We start from the raw sequence: 20,533 nt of genomic DNA, 5'->3' as shown, positions 1-20,533 counted from the left end.
TATTCTAGAATGCTGTGAGTCAGCTGCTTTATACTCTGCCACTCTCTCTGAGCCAGCTGTGTTACTTCAAAACCCAGCCCTCTCTGTTCCAAACTACCATCCTTTACATACTCCTAGGTTAACAGGTGCATATGGGGTCAGATGTGACATCCAACATCATATACACCTGTTTACATAGAAGCAAAATACTCCTAGGTTATGGATGTATATTTGATGATGCAATTAGTAAATACACATTCACACGAATAATGGAAAGCAATATATTGCTGAAAACGTGTGTGAAAATGTGTTTAAGAGATTGATATGGGTTAAGAATGTGAGTGTCAGGGGTAAATATTAATATACAGTACTCATTAAAATTATAACATTTTCTTTACTTCCTGCAATAGGAAATAGATTTCAAAGCAGCTTGGTGTGGTGGCTGTACTATCATATCTAAAAGCAGAGTGCACAGCTGCTGCTCCTGCTATTCCGTCAAGAAAGCTAATGTCACATAAGATTAACAGTGATTAAACATTGATTCTGATTAGACACACTGCTAGGGTGTGTTTACTGGCTGCCTTTGTGCAGCAGCAGCAGAAGGGGGATCATACATAATTGACCATATCATATTTTTAAAATAGTGCGAGCTGGTCCAATACATTAGCAAATATGTAGAATCAAAGCTAACAAATATCCTACACTCTACTCAGATAATGATATGGTAACAGGAAAGTACTGTAACTGAATATTAGGATAGGCCAACCGGTTAAGCTGAACTTGAGAAATGTGCACAATACAGTACATGGTTGTACGGACAGAGCAGTTTTACAGAACACAAAGCAGTTGTAATGTTTTAAGAGTAAATGTGTATGACTCAAGGCATGAGACAGGTAGGCACAGGGACAATCCCACTAATCCACTGCACCTATGAAATGTGTCCATTCATTTATGTAAAGTATTAGCCAGTATACATAACAGCTTAGACTTGACACTCCCATGTTAAAACATAACTGAAAGTTATCTGTATATGCCCCCACCAAGATGTTGACATCATCCATAACAGTTATGCCTGAAGGATTTCAGTGTTCCGTCACCAAAGAAGACTGATCTGTAAGGTCACACTGAGAAAAATAAGATATTTGTCCTTGGAAAGAGCAATAATTCTGTCAAACAGGGGAATGCTTTCGGGAGTATTGGACAAGGGCCTGGAGAGACAGTCTGAAATAACAGCAACTGTAGCCTACATAAGAGGAAAGATAAGGAATTAGACTGTGTGGGCTGTCACCTCCTATCCATCTCTATTTTATTTTACTACTGCAACCATAAGTCCAGTGTAGGATCACACAAACAAGAATATCCACAGCAAAGGAGATCAGACATGTGAGAACTAAACGGACTCTGACAGCAACATCTTCTGAACTAAAATATTTCAGTTCATGGCCCTACTCACAGACCCTTCTGGATGTTTACTAGTGAAACGAAGAAGCCGTGTGGCTTTCTATTAAATAAATAGGCTCACTGTACATATACTGACCAAAAATATAAAAAAACTAACCTATGGATTTCACATGACTGGGAAGACAGACTTGCATCCATTGGTCAAAAATACCTTTAAAAAAAGGTAGGGGCGTGGATCAGAAAATCTGTCAGTATCTGGTGTGATCAACATTTGCCTCGTGCAGTACGACACATCTAGAGAGAGAGTTGACCAGGCTGTTGATTGTGGCCTGTGGAATGTTGGCCCACTCCTCTTCAATGGCTGTGCGAAGTTGCTGGATATTGGCGGGAACTGGAACACTCCATCATACACTATCGATCCAGAGCATCCCAAACATGCTCAATGGGTGACATGTCTGGTGGTGTATACAGGCCATGGAAATGTCAAGCTTCTAGGAAATGTGTACAGATCCTTGCGATATGACACGGTACAGCTGAAACCGAGATTCATCTGTGAAGAGCACACTTGTCCAGTGACCATTGAAGGTGAGCATTTGCCCACTGAAGTCAGTTACGATGCCGACCTGCAGTCAAATCAAGACCCTGGGGAGGAAGACGAGCACGCAGATGAGCTTCGAGACAGTTTGTGCAGAAATTCTTTGGTTGTGCAAACCCACAGCTTTATCAGCTGTCCGGGTGGCTGGTCTCAGACGATCCCGCAGGTGAAGAAGCTGAATGTGGAAGTCCTGGGCTAGCGTTGTTACACGTGGTCTGCAGTTGTGAGTCCGGTTGGACGCATTTCCAAATTCTCTAAAACAACATTGGAGTCGTTTTATTTTTTTACCTTTAACTAGGCAAGGCCGTTAAGAACAAATTCTTATTTTCAATGACGGCCTAAGAACAGTGGTTTAACTGCCTTGTTCAGGAGCAGTGACAGATTTTTACCTTGTCAGCTCGGGGATTCGATCTTGCAACCGTTTGGTTACTAGTCCAACGCTGTAACCACTAGGCTACCTGCCGCCCCAGTAGGTAGCCTAGTGGTAGACAAATGATCATTACATTCTCTGGCAACGGCACTGGTGGACATTCCTGCAGTCAGCATGCCAGGCTGTATCACAATTGGCAGTGATTGGGAGTCGCATAGGGCGGCGCACAATTGGCCCAGCGTCGTCCGGATTTGGCCGGTGTCGGCCGTCATTGTAAATAAGAATTTGTTTTTAACTGACATGCCTAGTTAAAGGTTATATTTATAATTTTTTTAAACTACACACTCCATCAACTTGAGACATCTATGGCATAATTAAGAGTGGCCTTTTATTGTCCCCAGCACAAGGTGCACCCGTGTAATGAACATGTTGTTTAATCCGCTTCTTGATATGTCACACCTCTAACAGGGATTTACACAAATTTATGCACAACATTTGAGAAATACATTTGTGTGTGTATGGAACATTTTAGGGGGGCTTTATTTCAGCTCATGAAACATGGGACCAACACTTTACGTGTTGCGTTTATACATTTGTTCAGTGTACATTCCCTCAAATCCTAAAGTATTTCCTTTGGTCTTATTAAATTAATTGTTACTAACCAGGCTATTTTAATACAGGAATACACCAAATTATTTTCTATTTCACATTGTTTTTCTGCATTTTGGACATTTGTGAGAAAAACATTTGACTGATTTGAAAACATGGAATGGAAGGCCTGCTGAGTGAAAGTTGCTGTCCCCTCTAGCTTCTGCACTACAGAGACTACTGTTGGGACAGGTTGATTTGGTATAATAAATTAGGTGCGCTAGAGGCCACATCCATGCTAAAACCCCTCAAACCAATTAGCCACCCTGTCAGAAAGCATGAACTCTGTAGTCCCATGGTGCCTCCACTTGTCTGGGATAGCAAATCTGCCATAACACAGGGTGTCAGTAGGGACAACAGGGAGGGGACACGTGTCACCATCGTACAGCCGAGTGAAAGAGAGGGGGATCTGTTTGGATAGGCTTCCTTAGCTGACAGGCGTTTCTACTAGACGCTCATTAAAAATAAAATGAGAGAGTGTGCCACACTCGGAGGGCAACCGATGTGCTCTACAAAAGGTGACCTCGATACAACCTTTTAAGACCGTCTTGTTTAAGAGGAAGACAGGGTGCCTTGCTTGTTTTTGATATTTATGCCACACAGCTCTTACAACAAAAAAACATGATTAAAATGTGCAGTTTCACATGTGAAATAGCTGTTTCCACATGCTGAGCTTAAATTTCATGTGAAACCATATTTTCACATGCACTAATTTTAGAGTTCACATGTTGATAAAATAAGAAACCCGAACACTGCTCTTGCTAGTATCACTGCTCTTTATTAAGCTTACCAATCGGCCTCAAGGCATTCATAAAAGCTCTGTGCGCAGGTTTCTTATTTTTTCTCATCTTATTCAATTGTTACCATGCACCTGCAACAAACATAACTCAGATGTGCGAGTGCCTTTTGAATAAGGGTTCACATGTTAACACCACCTTTACACATGTGAGAAGAATAACATGTTTGTTTTCACACCTTACATGTGAATTGCAGTTGCATATGTGAAGTTTGCTGTTTCAAATCTTAAACACTTTCTCATGTGTAAATCTAACGTTCATATCAGGTATGAAGATAAGACCCAGATGCAGACAACGTTGAATTAACAATGATTTAATAATCCAACAGGGGCAGGCAATAGACGGGTAAAGGCAGGCAGGGGTCAGTAAACCAGAGGTGGGGCAATGATACCTGACGGCAGGCAGGCTCAGGGTAGGCAGAGGTCAATAATCCAGAGGTGGGTTAAAGGTACAGGTTGGCAGGCAGAGGACAGGCAAGGGTCAAAACCAGGAGGGCGAGAAAAAGAGACTGGGAAAAGCAGGAGCTGATAACAAAAACACTGGTTGACTTGACAAACAAGAAGAACAGAGAACACCGGCATAAATACACAGGGGATAAATGGGAAAGATGGGCGACACCTGGAAGGGGGTGGAGACAATCACAAAGACAAGTGAAACAGATCAGGGTGTGACAGTAACCCCCCCCGGGGCGCCGCCTGGCGTCCTACCTGGGCGCATACCTGGTTGACCGGGGTGCCTGCGGTGGAAGTCAGCGATAAGGGCTGGGTCCAGGATGTCTCTAGCGGGGACCCAGCACCTCTCCTACGGGCCATAACCCTCCCAGTCAACCAGGTACTGGAAACCCCTGCCCCGTGGTCGAACACTCAGGAAGCGTCTCACAGTGTATGCCAGATGGCCATCGAAGACACGGGGAGGGGTGGGCCTGGAAACAGAAGACAAAGGGCTGTGAGACACGGGCTTAATCCTAGACACATGGAAAGTAGGGTGAATACGGAGGGTACGGGGTAACAAATGACAAACAGCAGTGGTGCTAATGACTCTAGAGATGGGGAACGGGCCGATGAAACGGGGGGAAAGTTTCCGGGACTCCACCCAGAAGGGCAGGTTTCGGGTGGAGAACCATACCCTCTGCCCGAGCCAATAGTGTGGAGCAGGGGTCCGGTGGCGATCTGCTTGTCGCCTATACCTGGAAGTGGTCTTCAGAGTGGCCAGGGCTCTCTTCCAGGTACGGCAACAGCGGCAGATGAACTTCTGTGCAGGAGGGATCACTGACTTCCTCCTCTTGTTCGTGGAAGAGCGGAGGGTGATATCCCAAGGAACACTCGAAGGGCGAGAGACCCGTGGCAGAGCAAGGAAAGGTGTTGCGGACATACTCAACCCATACCAGTTGCTGACTCCAGGTGGTACGGTTGGCGGAGACTAGGCAGCGAAGAGTCGTCTCTAAGTCCTGGTTAGCACGCTCCGACTGGCCATTGGACTGGGGGTGGAATTCGGAGGACAGGCTGGCCGACGACCCAATGAGTGTGTAGAACGCCTTCCAGAACCGGGACGAGAACTGCGGACCCCTGTCGGATCTCCATAGCCTTGGTCTCTGGTCCCGACAGAGTACAGATGTCCCAGGGAAGCGTGGTGCTAGGGAGAAGGTCAATCCCGCAGTCGTAGAGCGGTGCGGTGGAAGGGAAGTGGCCCGGAACTTGCTGAACACCTTCCAGAGGTCCTGGTACTCCGTGTGAATGGCGGAGAGGTCCGGAGCAACTTCCGAGCCCACAGGAAGACATCCCCGGGCAGGCTGCGCCAACTTCAGACAATGGGTGTGGCAGAACTGACTCCAGCCCATGATAGCACCCGTAGACCTGTTGAGGAGAGGATTATGTCGCTGGAGCCAGGAGAATCCCAAAACCACGGGAATCTGGGGGAACTTGATGAGCAGGAATTGAATGGTCTCGCTGTGATTCCCTTACACACGTAGGTTGATGGGAGTGGTGTTATGGGTGACCCGATCTATAGAGCGCCCGTCCAGTGCTCTAACATCCATGGGAATGGATAGGGGCTGTTCAGCTCAGAAGCCAGTGTGGCATGGCATCCATAAGGCTCTCATCAGCCCCAGTCAATGAGGACCCGGAGATATTTGGACTGGTTACCCCACAGCAGAATGACATGAAAAGGGGTGGACAAAAAGGACACAAAAAGTCCCACAATACAGACAGCTCCTTGTGTTGATCCAGTGTTGCCGTTCCGCTGGCGACAGCCCAGCTCTGCCTAGTTGCATAGGCTCGGGAAACAGTGCCTTGCCCATCTTCGGTGACTCTCGAGGAAGGTCGGGGGAACCTCGGGTGCTCTCGGCAATTGCACCGTCAGGGACTTCCGGGATGACTCGGAGGCGAGGTGGAATCCTTGGACGTGCGAGCGAAATCAAATTTCCTCTCCATCTGTTGTTCCCGCAGTCGCCCATAGATGAGGATGGTCAAAGCGAGGAGGGAGTCAAGATCAGTGGGTAACTCCAGAGCAGCAAGCTCGTCCTTAACCTCCTCCGAGATGCCTTGCAGGAACATGTTCGAACAGTGCTTCCTGGTTGCACGTACTCTCTGCTGCCAACGTGCGGAAATCCACCGCATAGTCGGCCACCCTGCGGGCATCCTGCCGGAGCTGGATTAGCTTGCGGGCAGCTTCTCTCCCAGAGAACGGGGCCTCACTCACGTACATGGCCGGCTGTTGTTCCCAAACGGCGGTAGCCCAGGTGAGAGCCCTCCCAGACATCGTGATGAGGTAGGCTATTTTGGAGTGATCCGAGGGGAAGGACCAGGGCTGGAGCACGAAATTAAGGGCACAAACAGCTCTCCATTAAAGCGTTCTGGGGGAGGTAAACGGGGCTAACCGCCGAGTTACTGAGGGGCGGTGGGTTTACCACCGTGGCAGGCTACCCCCCAGATACCCTGCAGAATTGCTCCAGCAGCATGTACAACACCCGGTCATGGCGCTCAGCCAACATTTGGACCCCCCTCTAAGACCACGAAGCAATTCCTCGTTCCTACCAATGGAGGCTCCTTGGGAGGAGATGGCGTTGCGCAGCTGGCCCGGGTCTGCTGGGTCAGTCATGGCCAGTTCGTACAAACAGGTATAAAGGTAAGACCCAGATGCAGTCGAATTAACAATGGTTTAATAATCCAAGAAGGAGTAGGCAAAAGACAGGTAAAGGTAGGCAGGTGTCAGTAAACCAGAGGCGGGGCAACAGTACCTGGCGGCAGGCAGGTTCAGGGTTGGCAGAGGTCAATAATCCAGAGGTGGGGCAAAGGCACAGGTCAGCAGACAGAGGACAGGCAAGGGTCAAAACCAGGAGGGCGAGAAAAAGAGACTGGGGAAAGCAGGAGCTGATAACAAAAATGCTGGTTGACTTGACAAACAAGACGAACTGGCAACAGACGAACAGAGAACACCGGTATAAATACACAAGGGATAATGGGGAAGATGGGCGATGGAGACAATCACAAAGACAAGTGAAATAGATCAGGGTGTGACAGTTCACATGTAGAATTACAAGTTCACGTGATGTTAAAATAGTGTTATTCTGTTGACTTTACTGTAATGATCTTAATTTTATTTGTCACATGTGCCAGGTGTAGACCTTACCATGAAATGCTCACTTACAAGCCCTTAACCAACAATGCAGTCAAAGAAATAGAGAATATTTACTAAATAAATGCAAGTAAAAAATTTTTATCAGAAAGTAACAAGAAAATTACATAACAACAAGGCTATATACAGGGGGTACCGGTACCGAGTCAATGTGCATGGGTACCTGTTAGTCGAGGTAATTTGTACATGTGGGTAGGGGTAAAGTGCCTATGCATAGATAATAAGCAGTGAGTAGCAGCAGTGTACAGTGTAAAAACAATGGGGGGGGGGGGGTCAATGTAAATAGTCTGGGTGGCCATTTAATGAATTGTTCAGCAGTCTTATGGCTTTGTCCGTAGAGACTAAGGGTATACAGTGCATTCGGAAAGTATTCAGACCCTTTAACTTTTTCCACATTTTGTTACGATACAGCCTTATTCTAAAATGTTTTCAAAAGTCCCACCCCCCCCGCAATTGCTAGATGTGCAAAGTATGCAAACTCCAAGATGGCTGTCATGTGCATTTTACTGTGGAGTGGCTTCCGTCTGGCCAGTCTACCATAAAGGCCTGATTGGTAGAGTGCTGTCGAGATGATTGTCTTTCTGGAAGGTTCTCTCATCTCCACAGGAACTCTGTCATGGTGATCATCAGGTTCTTGGTCACCTGCCTGACCACTGCCCTTCTCCCCCGTTTGCTCAGTTTGGCCTGGCAGTCAGCTCTAGTAAGAGTCGTGGTGGATCCAAACTTCTTCCATTTAAGAATGATGAGGCCACTGTGTTCTTGGGGACCTTCAAGGCTGCAAAAATTGTTTGGTACCCTTCTCCAGATCTGTGCCTCGACACAATCCAGTCTCAGAGCTCTACGGACAATTTCTTCTTTCTCATGGCTTGGTTTTTGCTCAGACATGCACTGTCAACTGTGAGACCTTATATAGACAGGTGTGTGCCTTTCCTAATCATGTCCAATGAATTGAATTTACCACAGGTGGACTCCAGTGAAGTTGTGGAAACATCTCAAGGATGAGCAATGGAAATCAGATGCAACGAAGCTCAGTTGAGGCTCATAGCAAAGGGTCTGAATACTTATTTACATAAGGTATTGATGTTTTAATTTTTTTATACATTTGTAAAACAATTCCACCTACCTGTTTTCACCTTGTCATTATGGAGTATTGTGTGTACAGTAGATTGATGAGGAAAACATTTAATCCATTTTAGAATAAGGTTGTAACGTAACAAAATGTGGAAAAGGTCAAGGGGCCTGAATACGTTCCGAATGCACATCCGCCGTTTTCCATGTTTGTTTTTTTTGTAAGGGAGGCAATGGCCTAGTGGTTAGAGCTTTGGGCCAGTAACCGAAAGGTTGCTAGATCGAATCCCCGAGCTGCCAAGGTAAAAATCTGTCTTTCTGCCCCTGAACAAGGCAGTTAACCCAGAATATGTTCTTAACTGACTTGCCTAGTTAAATAAAAATATGTAAACTGAGAAGTATGTCATGCCTGAGACAGTCACTAAGGCTGACCTCTGAGCAGTTACGCAGCACCTGGTAACCAATTATTAGCACCTTGTGTGTATGCAGAAATATGCACATTAAGTGTATGTGTGGGGTCAATTTTACATTTTCAATTCATCAAGATTGAGGTTGTAATTAAATAGAGATTAAGTAAGATAACTTCTAACATTTTAATTTGATAACAAGATTACATTACATGAAGTTGTTACTTTGCAACTTATAGTTAGACAGCAAGAAAAGGTTGATGTGCTCCTGTGGCCTTCCTGCTTGTGTTTTTCCTGCATGGAATGCAGGGCTACCCCGTTTTTAGAACATTCATGCCATTAGGTCAGAACATTATGACAACCATCAGAAAACATTACCTTTGCTCTATGTAGCGTACATCCTCGGTTTGCTGGAAGCACTCTTTCTGATCATGAGGGCTGTTCTTAAACCTACAGCTGTCAATACGGTGCAGTGTCTCACCTTCTCTCTCCACTTGTGCCACCCTGAAACAGTAGTTTCAAAGCCTAAGAAATACCTGGTTGCTGTAGCGCTCATTAGAGTCCTGGGCAGCACCTACACTGTAAAAAACATTATTATTTTTTTATTTTTTTTTATTTTTTTACAATACTTAACTGTTCATTTCTACATGTTTTTTCTATATTTATGAATAATGGTAGAATACTGTGAAATTACAGGGATAAACTTATTTAACTCTCGTTGTGTAGAATAATATGAAATGTCAGTAAATGCAAAATATATTAAACTTCCTATATTTTTACAGACATGCATACCCTTTTCACAACAATAATCTGTAGAAATACAGTAATAAAGAAATAACTACATTTACCATTGTTTTATGGATATTTACTTTAGGTTTTACATTCTAAATGCAGAATTATAGTAAAAAAAAGATTTGATGTTTATAAAACTATGCAAGAGAATGTAAAAAGAATGCTGTCATCTGATTGAGCTGATATTGATCACTACATTAAACATGAACTGTAAAATGATGAGTATTTACAATACCTCAATGAAAGTGAATACATATCATTTAACAGATACTGACTGTTCACAAAAAAAAGCTGTGAATATGTACAGTAGTCTCAGTTCCATCCTGCTTTTGCCTTGATCCAGCTAGCTGGTTTGCATTCCTACTGACATTTACAATGGAGGTAGATTATGTCCTCATAACTGCTTTGAATAGTTAGCTAGGATTTGTGGAACACTTGAGGGGCGCATCTACCTAGTTGTTTTGAGACTAGGTAGGCTACCGGTAAACCACTAGTTAGCAAGGTAGACTAACAAGCAAACTAATGACAATATACTTACACGAGTTGGTTTGCATTCATATAGCCAAGACTTTGGCTAAACTCAACTGCTTTAGTTAGCTAGCTAGGTTGTGTGGGCATAGTAGACTGGAACATCATAATCAAAGTTTTGATTTAGCCTATGGTAGCCTGGTTCTGACCAGTTTCAACACCCCCTTTCCCATTTGCCCTTCTGTGGCCCCTTTAACCAGTAGCTAGCTAGATTGTCAACTGCTTACTAGCTACCTAGCCAGTAGGCAGACCTAGCAGATGGTTGTATTGCATTTATGCTTCAGTACGAAACTAGAATACTTAAAACTATTTACGTTAAGTATTTAAGGTTTATTGCCATCAAAGTGACCATACAGAGTTGCCTACTTTTACTAGTGTGAGATTGTGCTTACATGTTATGTAATGTAGGTAGACTGCATTCTACCATGACTCTCAGGTAGAAGACCATGCGATATTGTGATTTTCTTATATTAATATCATGCAATTTTGTCCTCATCTGAGTATGATTCATTATGATCATTCACTATGATCCAACATTCTCTCCAATATCAGACACTTCCTCCACTATTTCAAAGTCACCATCCTCTACATCACTCTTCGGAACTATTAAAAAGGTTAGTGTAATTAAAGACTAGTCAATATTTCACATCGCATTTTTCCATTTGTCAAATGAATCAGAAACACGTTGGAGGCGTCATTCAAACGCCCGCGCACACAACTGGCACCAATTGAATACAGCAGCTTGGCACATGCTTTGCTAGGAGAGCGGATATCCATCATCCCAAGGCAAGCACTATCACCAAACGTTTGCTTAATTGTTTAACATAAAGTTTAAATAGTTGACGAAATTGCTAGATGTGCAGCTCATTAACTTTGTGTTATATTTGCTAGCTAATATCGTGGAGTGTGTAGTTGGCTGCTCACACATTAGCAAGATAGCTAGCTAATACTACCCGAGGCGCTAGCTACCAACCAGACCTTGGCTAGCTAGCAGCAAGCCAGCAAAACATTTTTTTTTGTAAAATATGATCGTTAAAGTTTTAATTATGAATATTGATGCATTGACATTCAGCTATTTAGCTAGATTGCTAGTTGCATTTCATAACCTAGCCAGCGCGCGCTAATCTTGCTAGCTAGGTAGTTTGCTGTAAGCCAATTCCATCTGATAACATATTTTTCTCACTCAACAGTTACTTGAATTGGAATTGAGGAAATTCCCTGCAATCCTCAAACTGAAGTAATATTCATAGCTAGTTTAGCAAACTGAGTAGCTTAGCATGGAAGTACAAAGAAATAATCACTCTTGTCCCCCTTTGAAGTCCATTGTCATTCTAATCAAGCAAATCAGAAATATATACGTCAGTAGTTAATTGGAACCTAGATTAAAATCTACAAACTACTTTTTAAGTTAAATATAGAGAAATTGGGAAAATGTCAGGTTTTCCCAAATTGGCACGTCGTTCCTGTGGCCTCACAGTTAAAACGTTACGATCTTGTGGTTCATCAGTCATTACACCGACATAAAGCAAATGGCAAATATGTATGCTGCATGGTTAGCTGCAAATGTCAGTTTAGAAAATATATTATCCTTTTAAAAGTCATATGTGTCGTCATCATCATAGTCTGCTGTATCACAATGTGACAAGACGCAAGGGCCGTTTACATGTGAAACTCGTCATTGTCAGAAACAATGCCTTGAGCTGAATAATCTTTTTGCTCATCTAAGGTCACGTTTCAAAAAGAGAAAAGGTCAAATGCCCATTCAGAGACTGTGGCAAAGCCTTCACATTAAGATCCTATTTTACCTCCCACATTTCAAGGCAGCATAGGTATGCTGCAGCTGCGCATGTGTCCAATTATTCCATTCATTCAGTGAGTTCTCATGATGATGCTGAAAGTCTGTTCGGTGTAGATCTTATTGATGTGTGACATCAGTCAGTGCTGGATTCTCTTAATACATTGGGTGTGGAAGAGCTGGAAGACATGAAGTATGTCCAGGAGGCAGATCTTCTCCATGTCCTGAGGCCAGTAGACGCAAGGAAGCAGATAGCCCAAGTGAACGCTACATGTAAGTATCAGTTTGTTACTTAGAAAACTCATGATAACGGTCATTAAAACATGGTATTGTCACTATGTAAAATGTGTTAAGCATGGTGCGAAAATTAGAACATGGTACACGGCCTGATTCCCAACCTCTTATTTTTTATCCAAGGTGAAAAGGATAGTACTGAAAGGATGATCCAGCACCCAGAAGTGTGTCTGGTAGCCCCCAAACACCCCGCAGCAAGGATTGTTCCTTTGCTATACATAAGTACATAAAAAAATGCTAAACTGGTTATACATTTACTTAAAAAAAAAAAAAAATGCATATACACCCAAAACCTAAAAAATGGGCTCTATGTATAACGATATGATTGACAATAAAGTATTTAAGGTGGGTGTCAAGTCAGGTAATATGTCTAATTCAAATCATAACTTTTGGAAAGCTTTGAGCTATACTACCAATGATTTCAATCTACACAGACATTAGAACGGTGTAGGCTCAGTTTCTCAGACTCTGATTAAGCCTAGTGTAGCCCTCCTATTCATGGGTCAAATGTAGTTTTATTGCTTTTATAAAAAGTTGTCATAATCATATAATTTAAAAAGCAGACAATTGATAACAAGATGTATATGTTACAATGGGAGTTAAGTTTGGATTAGAAACTCAGTGATGATAATGTATGTGGTGTCAGGGAGTAAAATGTGGAGTTAAGAGAACCCCAAATGTGTTTCTTGTACACCTTGACAGTGTAGATACAACACTGAAAGCACAAGCTCACCACTGGCTAGTTCAACCGCATGCTCCAGGCCCAGTAGACGGAAAGCAGTGAACAATAACTGGCACTTCAGTTTTGTAATTCCTTGGAATCGAATGCCATCTGAGGTTACAAGAAAGCTGGAGAACAAGGAGGGTCCAACTGGAAGGGAGAGACAAAGTTATTCACCTGATTGTAGATGAAATCCTTACAGTTTGTCCAATGCCAGGAAAGAAGCATTTTGAGTGAAGTAGCCAGAAAGATGGTGCTGACGTATCCTAACATGGTGACCAGACCGGACATGTCGCGTGCGTCGCAAAATAAATGTAGAAATCCATGTTATTCAATTATTGCACCCACACTGCTTGCGAGGGTTCCGATTTCTGACGCAGATCGCGCTGCAAGTCCTGCCTCTCCCATCTCCTCATTGGTTAATAGAAGCAGGTACCCATGTGCCATCTCCTCATTGGTTATACCGACGTGGGTGATTGAAAGACGAACTGTTTTGCCGGTAGTCGTGGTAATACAATGAAAGTTTAGATGCGATCACCATATAAGTTAAATGATGAAAAGGCCTGGAAAGAGGAGAGATGACTAGAAACGAGTCGGTTGGCCGTTTTATGTGTGGATTAATTGTTGGAGTAGAGGTCCTTGTGCATTTCAGGTAAAATAACAACTCAATGTTTATATCCCAGGACAAATTAGCTAGCAACAGCAGGCTAGCTAAATAGGACAAATTAACGTTAGCTAGCAAGTGCAAGCTAACTTGCTAAATTGCCATACATGTTTAATGATTTTCGACCTGTCCCCAAATTAATGTCATTGGTTCAGAGTTTGTTTTGATATTTTAACCTGTGTGTCGTGATCGCATTTGGTGTGGGCGGGGCAAAATAAATGTATGCACGATAGCGCACGATGGCGCACGCGCGCAGCGGTTTGGGTTTCGTGTAAGGCATTCCAAGATGTTATTGAAGGTGAAATTGTTGGTAGTGGACACAACTCCCTCACTAAGCAGCTGCAGAGCCAAGTTGATAACTTGAAGCGAGGGAACCCCCCCTTTCCCAAAGAAGACAGTCAAGTGAGTCTGAGGATCCACCATCCAAGAGGATATGCCTGGATTCTTACAGCTGTATCAACTGGCGACCAGGACGTCTACCAGCCAATGAAGCACACACAAGAAGAACTAAAGAAGATGTACAAAAACAGAAGCAAAGACAAGTATTAAAAAGAAAATGGCAGCAACCTTCTACTCCCTGAGGAAAGACATCATTTGTGGTAAGGAGACCTCTGACATTGCCAAAGAATGGCCATATCTACACGAGACCCCTGGTAATCAAGACTCATTTTAGAGAACTTACTGGTGTTGAACTCAATGAAGAGCATGAGAAAGCCATGGCGAGCAAATGTGGGAGAATTGTGTCCTACTTCAAATCTCTCCCTCGTGAGTGGGGGAGCAAGATTGCCAAGACACTGTCAGGTACAGAAACTGTCAAAGAGAAGCCAGAAGCCAACCTACCTGGGTCTGTTTTGCTGCTACTTAACTTCGTTAAATGAAGAAGAGAACAAGATGTTCCTCAACGTTGATGAAACTTGCCTTCCATCAGAAATTGACTGTGCAAAGCTGCCAAGCACACCATGCATTGTTGTTTGTGGCAAGACATTTTCTGCATTTTCACTTTACATACCCAAGTTAAAATCAGCAGTTTTCCTACAGTGTATTATTTTGGAACCACAAGTTCTACTTTAGTACACTGAATAGTATTAAAAGTAATCATTATATAAACCTATTTATTTTATATTTTAGTATACTTATAATACAGGATTGGAAATAGGATTTTAATACACTTAAAATATATTCCTAATTTAAAACTAATAGCTTATTAAGTGTACCAAAATGGTATTTGTAATCTTGTATTAAAAGTATTGTGACCGGTCCTGCATAACAATAAAGCAGGACAAGTGGAAAAGGAACGAGACAAAAAGAACCAAGGGCAATTTATAGTGTTTTCAATTAAATAAACAAGTCAACTTCTCTGACCATTAAGGGAAATAAAATAAACAGTAAACCAATATGCACTCTAAGGAACAAAAAAGAGACTTAACAGAAGCTATACTTATGAATAGGAGGAGAGGAGTCAGACTCCTGTCAGGGTGTTGTGAGGTATCGAAGCGACGAACATCATTAGGCACATGGTGTTGTAACTTTGACAACAAGCTTCTGGCTTACTGCATTGAATTGGTAACTCTTTGAAAACTGTACTGGGCATCAGAGCTTGTTTTTTTAAACTCTTCCCATCTCTGCTTATTACTATTTGAATACTATATAGTGTTCTAATGTACAACTTAAGTGGTTCCAAAATAATACAAGTATACAGCTTTTTTTGCTTGGGTAACAATGTGTCAGACCTGTGTGGGTGTGTGTGAGGGAGATGGAATGGGAGTTTGAGGGAGAGGGATGGAGCAGGAACAAAAAAAAGAGGGAGATGAAGTGGGTGAGGTTGCAGGAGGTAATGACAGAGAGAGTTTGAATGGAAGATAGTGGTAAAACATTTCATCCCTTGTCTGTTATTACCATAGGGAGTTCTCCTCTGACTGCTGGAAACTTCATGGTTTCTGTGGACCAGATCGTCCTGAATGGCATTCTTACTTTCAATGATGCCCTGGTAATGACGTTTGTGGCATATTATCGCTTTAACATAAATTACCCCTCTGATCTGGCAGCAACATTGGAGTTCCCGCAGAGGTATAAATTAATCCCTTATTACCCACTACAATTTCATTTGAAGTGACTGACTGTATAGTTCTCCCAGGATTTCTTTGTAGCACTTGGGAAAGTGGCGTGTAACATTATATTGCGCACCTATTGCAATAGACATTACTTTCTTTGCAGACGTTACAACTAACTCTAGTCTGGTGTTGTCATCTAGGATGCCTTACTGTTAACTACAACTTTCAATTTCAAAACAGAACCACACAAGTCCCTTGTTGGCCAACAGAAATGTAGCATTTCAGGATACACTTTCTATGCACCCAATATACTTTCTGGTGAAAAAATAACTATCAGACATTTTCTAATATTACATTGCAAACATCCTACATGTAGCCCCTTTAATTAGATACAAATGTACCTGCAAAAATCCATGTTAGTCAACAAATCTAATTTTTGTATCTGAAGGGGTAGAGGACCACTCCTAGTGATTTAAGAATGGCGGACACACTAGTATAGAATGGCATTTGTTATTTCATCCAACGCAGGTGCCTATTCAAGATCAACCCAGATAAGGGGTCCAAAGTGGAGAAGAACTCAAAGTGACATGCAATCAATCCAAAAATGATTTCTCTGATCTCAAACATTGCAGACTATGGAGGGAGTGGCCTTGCACGCACACACACAGGCACTTAAATCCACCGACTGCAGCACACAGTCAAGAAACAGGCAGATGATAAAAAAAACACTTGACCAAAATGTTAGAACTGAATATTTTTACATTAGCATGTTGTAAGTTTCTTTTAAGTGAATGTTTGACACAATATATGTAAAGTTTGAGTTCATGAAATGTTTTTGCACTTGGATCGACATACCTTGTCCTACACACATCTCCCCCCATATAGTTGTGGGTTAGGATGACAGAATAATAACGTGACCTACATTTCATAACCAAAATGTTAAAAAAATTATATTTTAAAAAATAAAATAAAAAATAAACAACCTTTAATTGAATTTCCTATGTTTGACACAGTAACTATCAAGTGTATAGTTCTAGAAATGTTTGTACACTGAGATTACCTGATACCCCTCTTAACACACCCTTCCCTTTACCCCTTTACCATGCCACTGCACACACACAGGTTAAGGTTTGAACGTGTATTGAATAACGTAATATACGTAAGATATATATAAATATATAAGGAAATCCCTGTGTAATGTCTTATTGTTTTTTTGCTGGAGAATTCTTTATTTTCACAACCAATAATAGTTATATTGAGAGTAAGGTTTTTGTAATCAATTAAGGAGTCGTCTGTTTTTTAGCTGACCAATACTCAATTTTCACAACTGATGCCAGTTAAATCAAGAGTAGGTTTTTGTAATATGACAATTGTGTTTTTGTGTAACTTTGGCATCAGTTAAGGAATTATTTAAGTTTTTTAGCTGACCAATTCTATTTTTCACAACTGATACCAGTTATATTGAAAGTAGGTTTAAGTAATATGACAATTCTGTGTTCTAGCTATATTTTGGCATCAATTCAGGAGTCATTTCTGGGTTTAAGTTGTCTAATTCTCTATTTTCACAACTGATAAATTGAGAGCAGTTTTTTGTGATTTTATGATTATAATCTGTGTTCTAACTATAATTTGTCATCAATTAAGGAGTTCTTTATTCTTTTTAGCTGGCCAATTCTTTATTTTCACAACCAATGCCAGCTAAAAAAAGATTACAGGTAAAAATAGGAGTTAATGTCGTAAAATTGCAGTAATATACTTTATTTGATGGAAAGTAATCACCGTTTTTATACAGATTATTTATGTAAATTTTTAGTCTGTAGTTTTACAGTCTATTTCTGGCACCTGTGCTGCCAGACTTACTGTAAATTAATAGGATTTGAGATTATTTAAAAAATAATAACAGTGTAGGCTATCATGGCCCTATCAATACCAACCAGGTCAAAGAGTCTGACTGTGGTCCATAATGACTCAAATAGCCCTCACCACAGACAGCCCTGTGGTCCATAATAACTCATAAATACCCCTCACCACAGATAGCCCTGTGCTGCAAGGTAGTGGAACATCAAAGGCTCTGCCAGACCACTCAGGCAACCCGGAGAGGGCACAGAGGGGTGACATCAGAGCTCAACACACAGGTGGCAAGACGCCAGAGCTGACAAGTGGCATGAAAAACAAAACACTATTAACATGTTTTTTGTTATAGAAGCACAAGGAAACATCTGCTATAGGTAGATGTTTGTGGGAGTCTTACGCAACCATGAACCACTTATTCAGAATGCATACTAGCCTATTCATCAACTCAGTGTGAATAGTCACATTATTCATGCAGCACATTCATTGTTTCAAAATGGCAAACATTCATAAGAAGAGGTATTGTGTACATTATCTATGTAATAATTTAGTCACTTAAATATGTGTGTGTAAATGTGTTGTCAAAACATTATTGTGTGTAGCCTACACATGCCAATGGAGACTTAGGAGCTTTTACCAGCCATACACTCTTAGAGAAAAAAGAGGTGCCATCTAGAACCTAAAAGGGTTCTTCGGCTGTCCCCATAGGAGAACCCTTTGAAGAATTGAAGAACCCTTTTGAGTTCCATGTAGAACCCTTTACACAAAGGGTTCTACATGGAATCCAAGAGTTCTACCTGGAACCAAAAAGGGTTGTCCTATGGGGACAGCCAAATAACCCTTTTTTCTAAGAGAGTAGCCTACTGGTCCCCTGCTGAAAATAAACTGCCATTATGAGGGAACATGCACACCTGGAGAACAGGTGTAGCCTATGACAGGAAGCACAAATTGATCTTACCTTACAGTCCTCTGTGTGGGATCGGACAGAATAATCCTCTGATAAATACTTGAGAAAGAAGAAGTCAAACTCTTCATATTTTTCCTGAGCGTGTTGGTCCAGCCTCATGTAAGCCTGGATACAGATGCTGCAGACATCCTCATCATCCCCACCACTGCTAAACAAATCCAAAACCATGTTCTGAAGACTGCAATTTAAACTGTCTGGGCTTGACATCCCCAACAGTAAATCGGAAATGGAGTAAGAATCACAAAAAGAGAGGCTAAAATTCCTAAAATAATCAAGTAACATCTGTGACGAGAACGTTGATGGAGTTGAGGACCCAAAGCCATTTTTTTGCCGATACAATGTGGTGCAGGCTGACTCCAGGTGAGTGTGGTGGCTTTGAGCATCAGTGCAATGAGGACCTGGAGCAGCGGATTTGGTCAAATTGCTTAGAAAAATACCACTTTCCCCCTCATTTAGAGCCGGATGGACCCCGTCAGTCGCGTTGATCCAGGTTTTGCGGTTGTTCCTATCCTTGGATCTCAGTTTAACTCCAGCACACAGCCAGAGGTGATTAGAGAGAAGGACAGTGAAAAATAATAGGGATGCCAAAGACATTCGCCATTTCTGTACCCTCTCGGAATCGGCGCAGGGTTTGTCGTTTTGTTTGGGTGCACAACATATTTTTAACACGGCGTCATCTTCCCTTCGAAAGATCCAAGCACCCCTGATCATATTTTTGGGGGTAGACAAAAGCGATCTCAGATGGCTTTTTCACCTTTGCAATATATCCCCCAAACAATGTCACCTACCTCGTTTGCAACATGGTGATGGGAAGCATTTTTTTCCCAAGTTGTTGTGTCAAGAAATCAATCCAGCTCCAAACCCCGGAGTCTAATCCATTGCAAATAGATAACGTCCGGCATAATATTTCCTATACACCCAAAATTGTAACATGTTGTGAAATCCTACCGACACCCCCAGCACCGGTGCAGCATCACACAAGAAAAGCATAGCACGTACAAAAACGAAATCTTTACTCTAGATCTGCCATTCTCAAACATGACAAGTCTTATATTTTCTTCCGTTTTTAGTGCAAAAAGCGACATTTGCCTCTCATTTTCTCCTTCCGTTTGACAGTCTAGTTTAATGTGTCGCCATCTTCGGTTTAGCACAGAAAACCTTCAGATTATTTAATTGAAGGGGGTGGAGCGCCTGCGCTATTGGTCGCCCCTGTGGTTCCACATCTCCTCTCACATTCCCATTAAAGGTCCAATGCAGCCGTTTTTATCTCAATAGAAAATACTTTCTGGGTAACAATTAAGTGCCTTACTGTGATTGTTTTTAAAATGGTAAAAAATAAACAAAAATAGCTTCTTAGCAAAGAGCAATTTCTCAAATAAGTATTTTGCTATGACAGTCTGTGAGTGTTCTGAGTGGGGAGGGGAAAACTGAAAACTAGCTGTTATTGGCAGAGGTTTGGAACTCTTTCTTATTGATCTATTAACTCATTTACCACCTGGTAATGTCACCAGGCAGGCTAAAACTCTATCCCACCAAAACAGGCTGGAATTATAGGCTGTCTTTTCAAACAGCTCTTACAGTAAAAGTGGATTATCATAATTTTCACAATTTCACAGAATTATTCCAACCTCATGGTGTGGAAATATATATAAAACGTTTTTGACTGCACTAGGCCTTTAACGCAAGCCCATTCATTCCCCAACTTTCATTCAATCCTTTCATTGGGCATCCTTACCCGAGGAGGAATTTAAGGAGAGAGATTAAACATTATTCATCTGGTTTGCAAGGTTTGCAAGAAAATATGAAATGTTATGTTACAAAATAATATTCCATGGTAAACAGATTTAGATTATGTTTCGAGTGTAGTAATAGTACAGGTTTTGAGTGTGGTAATTCTATACACCAAGAAAATGTGAGGTCACAGGATTTTTTCAAAATGTTTGTTAATTTTACACTATTTGATGATGTTTTC

General features: G+C 41.9%; 1 protein-coding gene across 1 annotated transcript in view; it reads right to left on the bottom strand.

The window, feature by feature from the left end:
- The window catches only part of LOC139534873 (NALCN channel auxiliary factor 2-like), a 43,461-nt gene extending 23,746 nt beyond the window's left edge, over positions 1-19,715 (bottom strand). Inside the window, exon 1 of the mRNA XM_071334385.1 lies at positions 18,553-19,715. Coding sequence (XP_071190486.1) covers positions 18,553-19,272 — 720 coding nt within the window. The 5' untranslated portion in view covers positions 19,273-19,715. The remainder of the gene's footprint in view (positions 1-18,552) is intronic.
- Positions 19,716-20,533: the final 818 nt, after the last annotated feature.

The sequence above is a fragment of the Salvelinus alpinus genome, chromosome 1 (assembly GCF_045679555.1).
Source record: "Salvelinus alpinus chromosome 1, SLU_Salpinus.1, whole genome shotgun sequence".
NCBI classification, from domain to species: domain Eukaryota; kingdom Metazoa; phylum Chordata; class Actinopteri; order Salmoniformes; family Salmonidae; genus Salvelinus; species Salvelinus alpinus.
This window is presented reverse-complemented; position numbering and strand designations above follow the sequence as displayed.